Source organism: Drosophila serrata, unplaced genomic scaffold, assembly GCF_035046125.1.
Source record: "Drosophila serrata isolate PLE 108 unplaced genomic scaffold, ASM3504612v1 contig_229, whole genome shotgun sequence".
NCBI lineage: Eukaryota > Metazoa > Arthropoda > Insecta > Diptera > Drosophilidae > Drosophila > Drosophila serrata.
Genome location: NW_028257127.1, coordinates 443,962 through 456,054, shown reverse-complemented (window position 1 = coordinate 456,054; position 12,093 = coordinate 443,962). Strand labels below are relative to the sequence as shown.

General features: G+C 37.1%; 1 protein-coding gene across 17 annotated transcripts in view; it reads right to left on the bottom strand.

Annotated features, from left to right (window-relative positions):
* conu (Rho GTPase-activating protein conundrum) overlaps window positions 1–12,093 on the bottom strand; it is a 67,319-nt gene that overhangs the window by 50,532 nt on the left and 4,694 nt on the right. For 13 of the 17 annotated variants that reach the window (XR_015271060.1, XR_015271058.1, XR_015271059.1 and 10 more), the window contains exons 2-3: window positions 7,081–7,300; window positions 6,964–7,031 (exon numbers count right to left, since the gene is read on the bottom strand). Coding sequence is in view for 12 of the 17 variants with exons in the window: in XM_086830190.1 (XP_086686316.1) it covers window positions 6,964–7,031; window positions 7,081–7,195 (183 nt within the window). In the remaining 5 variants the exon portion in view is untranslated. The remainder of the gene's footprint in view (window positions 1–6,963; window positions 7,032–7,080; window positions 7,301–12,093) is intronic. The other 4 variants (XM_086830193.1, XM_086830194.1, XM_086830192.1 and 1 more) reach the window with 1 other exon arrangement.

The following is a 12,093-nucleotide window of genomic DNA, read 5'->3' as shown; positions in this document are numbered from 1 at the left end:
TAAACAATTAAACCAATAAAATATTGGCTGTAAACAAAAATAAAGAAATGTGTCGTATCATTTTGAAACAATTTCTGGGTAGCCTAAATCAGGGCGTGTGTGCTTTTTTTACCGTTACTTGAAAACGAGTGATGCAAGCAAGGATATGAATAGCGCATTTTGTGCACAACTCCTTGGGCTATTATTCGGCATACTTTATTTTGATCTACTGTGTGTTTCCATTCTCCTACGACTGCTGAAACAAAAATTTCATAGGTGTCGTATAATTATGAACAGGAGTGTATATTTTGATCCACTACTGTCAGTACACTTGTTCTAGTGAAACCAAGCACGTTCTTGTTTGGGTTAGGTCACCTAACCTAACTTAGGTGTTAGTAGGGACGAGAAGAAAGGAGAGAATAAGACGGAATTAACTACCGGCGTGCTGCCATATTGTTTGCTTGCATGTGTACTAAGGAGTTGGAAATTGAGCTGACTCAACAATTCAGACTTGTTCACGTCACCACCGAAAAGTTTATAAATAAAGAAGGAAAGGCTAAGAAAGGTAAGTTAATAAGGAGGAGTCTATTAAATTTGGACGGTAATCTTAAGTTTGCATCCCAATTTAAACCCATAAAGCGAAAAGTAAAATGTTCTTTTAAACCGATTTGATGCGTTTACTATGGACGCCGTACTGAGGGCTGTAAACGCACGAATATTAAACTCTCCAAATGGTCCCTATCTAAAAGTCTGTTGGAAACCATCTAAATAGAGGAAGAGAAGATTAGACAATGGAGTATGTAGAAACAGTTAATTAAAATTGAACTACCATTAATAGATAGCTATCAGAAGATAGATAGATAGATAGGAATCAGTTAAGAAGCTTACTACGTAAGCCTCTTACATTCTGATACCTATCGGAGATTGGGAGACGTAGAAGGGACAGTGGTCTGATCAGGCTTAGGACGAGTTATTCATACAGCCTTTTTTCTAGCTTTGAACTCCTTACCAAAAACATACTCTGGTCAGAAAATGTGTCCAAGTTCTCGTTGGGACATTTATTTTGAAAGATAAAATATCCCTAGTATAAGAAAATTTTAATTTTCCATCATTATTTTTATTTTATCGCCTCTGGTTTTGATAAAGGCGATTACAACTTCGAATGTTTGAGCAAGGGAGAGCTTGCTGTTGACAAGGAAGACTGATTATCTGCAGAGCCGATGTTGGCCGGTAGTCCGGGGCTGACGCCCTGGCCTGGAGGATTAACGGGGGGACAACACGAATATCACCGGAATTCCGGGCACTCCCGCGGCGCATTCGGGCACCGAATCTTTCTTAGCGCTCGATCTCAGCATTCTCCGAATTAAATCTGAGGGTAAGGACTGTGTCGAAATAGGCTGCTGCTGAGTGCTCGTTGCGGGTTGTTGGGATCCTCCTGAATGCTGCTCACAAAAGGTGAGTTTTTTCCGCCTTGGAGCCTCATTTAATAGAAAAAGGCTATTAAATTGATTATTACGAGCCAAAAACATGTAAGTTTTACAACAACTAGATTATATTTCCCTAAAACCACCCTTGATTTGCGCATAAAATACATCATTTCCTTTTCTACCTCACGGCACGCCTCGCAGCAGTAGCGCAAGCTTATGGTTTTACTTAGCGTGCAAAATGTTTTCGCAAGGCCAGCAGCCAGTTGTAAGTTCCCCTGCAGAACTAACCTTTTTGCGTATTTTGGCGAAACAGATGATATAAGAGGCACAGTAATAGCGAAAAAGCATTGGAGTAAGAAAGCCTTTTGGAACGTTTAGCGCGACGGCACAAACAACGGCTAAACGGGGAAGGCACAAAGTGGAATGCAAAATATGATAAAGCAATTAAAAGCAAATTTATACCAAGGTGGCTTATTCAAAATTTAAACACAAAAGGAGCGCAGGAAAAAACACACGTCCGTTCACTGGGAAAGGCACAAAGAGGAATGCAAAAGCAATTAAAAGCAAATTTAAACTATGGTGGTTTATTAAAAATGTAAACACAAAAGGAGAGCGCAAGAAAAAACACACGTCCGTTCACTGGGAAAGGTGAAAGGAGGATAATAAAAGTAACTGAAAAAGAAAAAATATGGCTTATTTACAATAATCTATAAAGTGCATGGAGATGCATTACGGAGCAGATGTTTTACCTGGAAATAAACGAATTTCGGCCGAAAAAAAATCAAGACCAAGACAATCCACAGATTACTGAATTCCCTGCAGAATGATTATATGCAGGATATAAGAAATCACATGACTCAACATTTATTGAAGAAAATTTGTGTTCGACAATTTAACAGAGAAAATGGAATTGGTCAGTAAATGGTGGTGCGATTAATCATCTGGACAGAGTACAGAATATTAAATATCATATGACAATTTTTTCTTAGCATCTATTGTGCTTTGCGGCTAAATACAATACAATTTTGGTATGCTTCAATTCGTAAGAAAATCACCGGTACTCATTAAGACAACTCAAAATGGCCCGAAACCCGGATATGGAAACTCAAACGATGGAAATGCTTCTCGCAAAAGCTTATTGAAACATTCAGGAAATCATTCAAAAATTAGTTACGATCTTCAATGTACTCAATTCCCAAGAGAACATTGATTCTGTAAAATTGGAAGATGTGCTTCTATCACATTGACTCCAACAGTCCACAAAATTTTTGAAAATTTTCGGTGCAGGAACAAGCAAGGGCACGACTCTTTTCTGAGGGAATATCGGTTATTTTATTTCGTTCTTCGTCTTTCATTTCATATAGAACGGCCGTGTTTTTGTTTTCCGCTCCGAATTTTTGTGTTTTAATTGTGTCAAACCAACGGGATTTCTTCTAATTCATCATTAAATATTATTCATTTCATACACCGTTTTGTTACCGCGCGTGCACGTAGTTTTCTGTGTAGTTTATATGTATTTCTTAATACTTTTAGTTTTGTGCAGAGACGGTTTTCTTACTATTCTTTTGTTCTCATGTGAGAATGTCTTCAGGTATTGTCTGTGCAATTAAAAGTTGCCGTAAAGGTGTTTGGCTGATCAGTCAAGCCGCCATTGCTGGCTTTGTGACGCTGTAATGCATGCAAAATGCATTGAGGTTACAGGCCGCATAGCAGATGAAATTTCCACCAAATTGATTGCAATATTGCTGTAAGGCCTGTCGATCAGTTGAGAGGGAAATAATGTCCTTCATGCGCCAGACCAGGAGCGGAGCACTCAGTTTAACAGTATTAAGCTGTTAAACGAGTCGCAAAAACGCAAAAAATCCGTTACTGGTCGGCAGCAACTGTGTGAGTCACAGCAACCAATTACCTGCCACACCCCCGCGCCACATCTCCTGAATCCAGTACCAAGTCTTATGGTTCTGATATCTGGAGCGAAAAAGGGTTCGGAAACCGAATCGAGCGTGGGGATAACGGTGATAGCTTCGCCAGTAATTTTCTTTTTATCTGCGGTGTCAGAATCTTTGACTCCGCGTAATTCCATCGAAATAATAACCCAGGGTCCAATAACGCCCGGAATACCCGTCGATGTTAGTAACAATACGTTACGTAAGACCCCAACAGCAGTTCCACCATCGAAAACTATATTTGTTTCGAGGCTTGCCCCCGACCTCGCATTGAAAGATGCCTATATACAAGGCAAAACCCCAACTTTAAACTTTTTGACACTATTTTCTCGGGTGATTTCTTGTCCGAGCACGTAGTAGTTAAGGAGTACGTGGCTAAAAAAAACACGGCCTGTGGGAGTACAACTACTTAAGCCGGGACAAGCTAATGAATCCACCGTTGTTCCGTCAGTCTCAAAAAAACTTACCTCTTCCCTCCATCTTTCCTATCGGTACACTAGGGGCTACGCAGCAAGCTCTCGAAGCCGTATTCTGATAGCTTCACTTTTGCATCCTAGGTAATTTGTATACCCTTGCAGGGTATTATAATTTCAATCAGAAGTTTGCAACGCAGTGAAGGAGGCACCTCCGACCATATAAAGTATATATATTCTTGATCAGGATCAATAGCCGAGTCGATCTAGCCATATCCGTATGTCCGTCTGTCCGTTTCTACGCAAACTAGTCTCTCAGTTTTGAAGCTATCTGAATGAAACTTTGTAGTTAGCCTTCTATATACTCTCACTCGTATATATGTCGGAACGGGCCGGATCGGACGACTATATCATATAGCTGCCATAGAAATGATCGGAAAATTTTTACAAAAAAAATTATAACATTTTCAGTTTTTAAAAGAATTTAATGAAATTTGAGATCATTTCATATTATTCTACAATTTTGTGTAAAATTTTATGAAAATCGGACTACTATACCATATAGCTCCCATAGGAACGATCGAGAAATTAATACAATTAAAAATTATAACATTATCAGTTTTGAACAGATTTTCATCAAATTTGAGGTATAGCCATTTTATATCAGTCTTAAATTTTTTGTCAAATTTTATGAAAATCGGTCGGCTATATCATATAGATGCCATACAATCGATCGTTAGATGTGGAGCAAAAATGAAAATCTGTGACTATAAAACTGCAAATATAATATGTCAAGGTGAATAAAATGAAAGCAGGTATTACTTCATTGTTTTTTTTAACAAAAATATATATAATTTATATTGTATGGATTCCTAGTCATAGAAGTTCTATCTGCAGGGTATTTAAACTTCGGCGAGGCGAAGTTAGCTTCCTTTCTTGTTTTTTTAACTGAAACTTGGTTGAAGCCGGAGATATTCTGCTCTGAAATTTTTCCGGGTAAGTACAAAATTTAAAGATTAGATCGGCTTTTCCAGCGATGAGGTAGAGTTTTAATTGCCGTTGACTTCTGCCTTATCTCGGAACTGGTATTGCATTTTTTTGTGTGAAACTATCATTTCCAAGTAGTTGTATTTATATCTCTTTTTCGTTTATCCCTCTATCGTCTGAAAAGCCAACTTATTGGAAACACCTTTCGGCAATTTGGGCCGTTTCCAATAAGATTTCAGATTGCGACCAACTACTGTCTCTGGGTGACTTTAATATACCTGGAGCTCGTTGGTCTTCTGATGGTGTGTCAAATGCCCTTCATACTGTGATACAGCATGACCTCATAGATGGCTTGCTTGATTTGTCTTTATCGCAAGTTAATCTGATCTGTGCTTTGTCTCTGATCGTGTAGGCGTAAACCTAAGTAGATTTCCTCCAATGATGCAACCTGTAGATCCTTACCATCCAGCATTCGAAGTGACGGGTAATATCATGGTAACCTAACCGAAAAGCTGACCAAGTCCGATATTTTCGAAAAGCTGACTACCAAAAGCTAAGTACTTTAATATCCGAATTTAATTGGCCCGATCTGTACATGTGCACTAACATGGCAACCGCCGTGGACATTTTTTACAATGCCATGAACTCGTACATTTCTCTTTAAGTGTTCCGCTCACCTATCCGTTGGTCTCTTTTAAACCGCCTTGGTTCATCAAAGAGCTAACGCGCCTAAAAAATGCAGTCTAAACTTTATAATAAATATATGAACTCACCGGTTCCACACTGTTCTCTGTAGGTTTCTAAGCGCTCGGTCTAACTTTACTTCTTTACTTTTGACTCGTTGTAATGAACAGTTTGTGCAGAACTCAAAACAGTTATAAACCTTTGTTAACACTAAGCGTAAACCCAATTTATACTCTTCCTCACTTACATTTAGTAATACTACCGAAAACTCTGACCAAGCCATCGCCGATCTTTTTTCCGGAGTTTTTTAAAACGACATATTCTCCCTCTATCAGTCAGATATATTCTTTTGCTACGCCCAGTTCGAACTTAATCTTCAGTCCCATCTTGAACGAAAGCCCTTTAATTTTAGATTATTTAGATTAATCGGTTAATCTCTCTCTTCTTTTAAGAAAACTCGATTCTATAGGGTTTCCTGGTGATTTTCTTAAGTGGATTTCGAGTTATCTTAGTTACAGGACTCAAAAGGTTATGTTCAAAAATGCTCTATCCGTTAGCCATTGTTATTCACACTGTTTATCAATGACCTGCCGCAGGTTCTAACAAAATCTTGAGTACTTATGTATGCTGATGGCGTTGTATAGGGATAGTTCAAGACAGTCAGAGTTACAATTGGATCTTAACAACTTTCACTCTAACTCTTTACATCTAAACAGCTCTAAATTAACACTGATGACATTTTAACGAGTCACTCCCCTGTTTGCAACTTATATGATTAACGACTTCGCTTTGGAAATAATCTCTCTTGTTGACGATCTACGTGTCCGAGTAGATCCTAAACTTTCGTTCTTAACGTGGCGTAACGTGGAATGCTGACCTTTAATCTTACACAAGTACACTTCTCTTAATAAATTTGCCCTCCCTACCTAACCGTAGAACGATGCTTGGCGTGGACGCGGAGAGCCCTTATCTGCTTGGTCAGCTCAATTTCCATGTTCCCCGACTAACATCTATAACGTATATTCCCTTAGTAGTACATCACTGCAAGGGAGAGTTCGAAGGGTTTTGCGTACTAATTACAATCGCCTCTTTAAATATATTGATGGCATTTAAAGCCTCTCTAAATTTAAAACCTTATTACTTGTAGAATTAGCTCGTAATGTATCCTAATTTTCCTCCATCTATTATCTACTTTCCTTCTCAGGCGTATATCTAGTAAGTACGTCACACGACAGAGCACCTCGGTCGGTTAGGCGGGAGGTGGGCGTGTGGAAAAAAAAAACGATTTTAGCATCGTAAAATGACAAAATGGTGTAGTGAGCGTCCGCAGAAAAATGTCATTCCGCAAAAAAAATTTGATTGCTTTTTTGCTAAATTAAATCAGACATTGTAATGACAATGCATTGTAAAAACTAAAAATGCACCCGTGGGCGTTTGGTAAATATATAAAAGATAATGGTATTGACATTAAATTTCGCCGAGATGTCAATAACAGTCGGTTTAAATGTAAAAAAATTCAATATTTACTTGTTCAAAAGGCTTGGTCAGCTCAGGATAACCGGCAGATATCAACCATTCGGCTTCCATTTCCCCATCTGTAAATGTCATATTTGAATATAACTTATTATGGTATCGTATTCATACCTTCGTAATTAGCATCAGGCTCATTGCAATGTGAACTTGTTTGCAAAAAATATTCGCTAAGAAAATCAGAGTATTCCTGCTCATCTAAATTATCCATCGCTGTAGTGGTATTCATTATGGTTTCTGAATAACGTTTTAGAAAACATATGGCACTTCAAAATGGCAGATTACCAAATAGAAATTGTATTGTTGGTTTTGGAATTCCGACACGATCAAATCACTGCAAATAAAAAAATTTATAAACAATCGTATGTTATTATCACGATATCTCGCATACAAGAATATATAAAAGTTAAAAGTTTGGATACGAATTTAACTCATCTACTCTACCTCTTCTTCTTATTTAGAATAAAACTGATTTACTTATGTTAAAAAAATAGTCATTATATCTATGCTATTATTGGTCGCTGTCGCTCGCTTCGAACTTTACACTTTAATTAAAAATATAGTAATATGGATTTTATATTCTCTTACACACAAACAAGAACGGCTTAATTGCTATTCCAAAGTATTTGATGAATGGAGTATAAGCTTTCTCATTGAATTGACAGGCAAGTTTGAACAATCCAACATATAATCTATACAGGGGTGGTCAAAAGTATTTACACAAATTCAAACTACTACCAAACTACTTTTAGTTATTTTTATTGTGGTTGTTGACCGATATTCTTTTTTTATCGCATAGATTGATCTATTCAAAAACAAGCAGAAAACGAAAACAAAAGATAACGGTTCATAAGACAATGCTTAAAGAAGGAGAAAATATGTCTTTATTTTGGATATAGTTTAATAAACTCAATTCCAGCCAATTGAAAAGCCTTCATTGATACCAAAGTCAATTTTTTTAACTAATAATAAAGTAACTTATGAGATAGTCGCTAAAAAATTTTATGTTTTAATAGCATTCAACTTAAGACGAAAACAAATTACTGTATATGCACCTATTCTTTTACTTATAGCATTTTTCTATGAACCGTTAACTTTTGAATTCCTTTTTGGCTCGCTTTTGCATACATAGATCAATTTACGCGATAAGGATTTCAGGAAAATCGGTTACCAACAACAAGAATAACAACTAAGAGAAATTTGGCTGTGAAAATGGTTGTCGTGTAAATACTTTTGACTATCTTTGTATATGGACATTGATGCACTACGGTCAGTACACTCAAGTGGCCCGTATGACACCAAGCACGTGCCTGTTGGGTTAGATATTGGTAAGCGCGATAGAAAATATTGAAAAGAATGCAAAGCAATTAACAACTGGCGTGCTGCCAGATTGTTTGCTTGCATTTGTACTAAGTGTGTTATTAATAAAATTTTTAATTTAGGAAGACCCTCTAAGTTAGAGATTAGTGTGTACAAATCATTTTAATTTGCACATAATACTTTAAAAGCTTCATTCAGTTCAAAGGAGGTTCTACAGTGGTGTAAAACTAGTGGTACATAAGATCTAGTACTTCTACATCATACGTGGAAATTGAGCTGACTCAGCACTTTCCGCATCACCATGGATAAGGTTATAAGGTTATAAACAAGAAAGGAAGATAACTTCGGTCCGCCGAATTTATTCACCTATATATGTTTACAGTTTTATATTCACAGATTTGCATTTTCCCTCTGTATTTAACGATCGTTTGCATGGCACCTATATGATTTTCCGATTTTCATGAAATGTGGCTTTATCTCAAATTTGATTAAAATCTGTTGAAAACTAAAAGAGTTATAAAATTTAATAATATTAATTTCTCGATCGTTTCTATAGGAGTTATATGATAAAGTAGTCCGATTTTTATAAATATTATTATTATTATTATATTATTATTATTATTATTATTATTATATCTCAAATCCAATTCTGTTAAAAACTGATAATGTTATAATTTTTTTTGTAAAGATTTTCTTTTCTATGGCTGCTATATGATATAGTCGTCTGATCCGGACCGTTCCATGGCTAGATCGACTCGGATGTTGATGCTGATCAAGAATATAAATACTTTATATGGTCGGAGGTGTCTCCTTCACAGCGTTGCAAACTTCTGACTGAAATTATAATATCCTGCAAGGGTATAATAAAAGTTATTCCTGCATCGTTCTACGATTGGCTAAGGACGGTAAGTTTATTAAGAGGAGTCTACTAGAATAGGAAGGTAAATTAAGCCGCTAGAGCGAAAAGTAAAAAGATCTTTTGAAACGATTCAATGTGTTTACTATGGACGCCGAACTGAGCGCTCCTTATAAAATATATAAGCATTTAGTAACATAGGGGTCATTGAATTCCTTCGACCACCGTTTAATAAATCCAAAGAGCCGCAGATAAGCGTGTAAGTAGCAAGCTTAGGAACGACACGAGAGAATGTCATTAGCTTGCATTTCGAGCCGTTTAAGTTTGAAAATGATTGAGATCTTTATGTATATCCGACTGGCAGGCGACTCATTGTATTGCACGCAAAGCGTACATAAGCACTCTGGAGTTAGTCAAGACTTTGGGCAGGTCGTTAATAAATAATAGGGAGCCCAAATGACTAGCTTCGGGGACGCCAGAAGTAACCCTGAGAACATTGAATAAGTTATTCTTAAAGAGAACCTATTGTGTCCTGCCATTCAGATTACTTGAGATTCAACTAAGAAGATCATCTGGGAATCCCAGGTTAATTGTTGTTGATCTTCGCTTAATAAATCCATGTTGACATGGAGAAATAAATTATCTGCAAAGGTGGTGTAAATGAGGAGATATTATATTTTCGAAAAGTTTTGAGATGGCCGACAACTTAAAGATTCCTCTATAATTGTTGGCATCCGATTTCCTACCTTTTTTTTGTGGAGAGGAATAATAAATGAATCTTTCCAAATAAGGGGAAAGTGGGAGGTTTCTAAAGATAAGGTGAACAATTTTAGAAGGGGATTGCACGGGGCGTCAGCACAATACGTAAGCACACAGCCAGGAATTCCGTCGGGACCAGGCGAAAAAACTGGCTGAGCACGATGTAGATCTACAAGAGGAGAGCGCTTTGGTTCAAACTAGGACTGAAAATTAGGTCCGATTTGGGCATGCTGTAGGAGTAAGACTGATTTGAGCCCAGAGAGTTTAAATTAGTGGTTTATAAAAAAATGAGAAAATAGATCGGCTATTGCCTGATCATTATTACGGTAGTGTTTTCAAATGAAAGCGCGGAAGGATTTGTTAGGCTTACGTTTAGTGTTAACAAAATTATAAAACCGTTTTGGGTTCTATCTGAATGAAACTTTGTAGTTATTCTTATATACACTTATATACACTCGTATAAATATCGTAACGGGCCGGATCAAACGACTATATTATATAGCTGCCATAGGAATGATCGGAAAATGTTTACAAAAAAAATTAGAATTATATGTAAGCCACCCCCAATATCGAGAGTCACATCGAAAGTAGGATGAAAGGGATCTTCGGGTTGCGTTAGAGGTGCCACCCTGGCTAAACTTACTCTCGCCGGATATGAGACAAAGCAAAGATCAAGCAAGCGCTATAAAAAAATTTTATACATGGTTGAGTTGAGACTCCGAAATGTCGAAGAAGCCACAACTAAAATCATGTTGGGTAGAGGTTAGTTGGGTATTTGTGGAATTATTTATGTACCAAAAAGCCCCAGGGATATTAAAAGCACGTAGGACTACCAAATGGTATCTATCCAAAAGTCTGTTGGAAACCATCTGAATAGCGGTTAGGTTGTTCCAATAAATAGGAAGTTCCGACAATGGAGGTATGTAGAAACAGGTAATTGACAAAAAGAAGTTGGCAGAGCAAATTGTGTCAAAGAGCTCGTCAGGGATATTTATTTCGAAAGATGAAATATCCCTAGCGTAAGAAAATATGAATTTTTCCACCTTAATCTTTATTTTATCGGCTGTGGTTTTGCCTTGGATAAATATAAATATATAATACAAAAATATGTCTCGAAGAAATTTTACTAGAAGATAACCTGTAAATTTAGACTAGAATCGCGCTGATTCTGGCAACTATTCAGTCAACACCACAAATAGCGTTGGCTGTTGCATCATTTGACACTGCTGCCACATTGTTGGAAGGCGCTCGAACTGTACATTCCGCATTGCATCTGACGAAACAGCAAAATTGATGCAAAAATATAAAATTTGTATTTTGTATTTGTACTGCTTTGGAAGCAGTAGAACGACCGATAAACGATTTAAAGGGAAATCAAGATTATTGGGTGGGGCTTTGATATTGCTATTTTCGTAATGCTTGTTTGAAATAGTCCTTTTTGTGGTGTCAAGTCAAGGAATTGAATTTCTCCAATTGAACTCGCTCGATGTGCCAGGGTCTCCGCCGCATAATTTACAACTTAAGGTTGGCTGGGAATCTGAATCATCTGAAATTGTGCAATGGTACGCGGTTGTCCGTCAAAAAACGAACAAAAAAACAATGTAATTTAAGCAACGATCATCAAAGGCCAATTCAAAGGAAGTATGTCACAGGAAATCAAATAATTTCAAATGGTCTTCCATTTCACTTTAAGCGGATATAGTTCCCAGTTCGGCTAGATTTTGCAATGAAAGACCAATCGCATGAAGTAGCATGCCCACGTGTTCCTTGGTTATTTTTGAGTCGGAAAATAAACAAAAACAAGAAAGGAAGCTAAGTTCGGCACGCTAAAGTTCATATACCCTTGCAGATAGAACTTTAATAACAAAAAATATAAATAATACTGAAACACTTATAATTTTTGTTGTAAAGATTTTCTGATCGTTCCTATCGGAGCTATATGATATAAGCATCCAATCCGACCCATTCCGACATATATACGAGTGAGAGTATATAGAAGGCTAACTACAAAGATTCATTCAGATAGCTTCAAAACTGAGAGACTAGTTTGCGTAGAAACGGACAGACGGACATACGGATATGGCTAGATCGACTCGGCTATTGATCCTGATCAAGAATATATATACTTTATATGGTCGGAGGTGCCTCCTTCACTGCGTTGCAAACTTCTGATTGAAATTATAATACCCTGC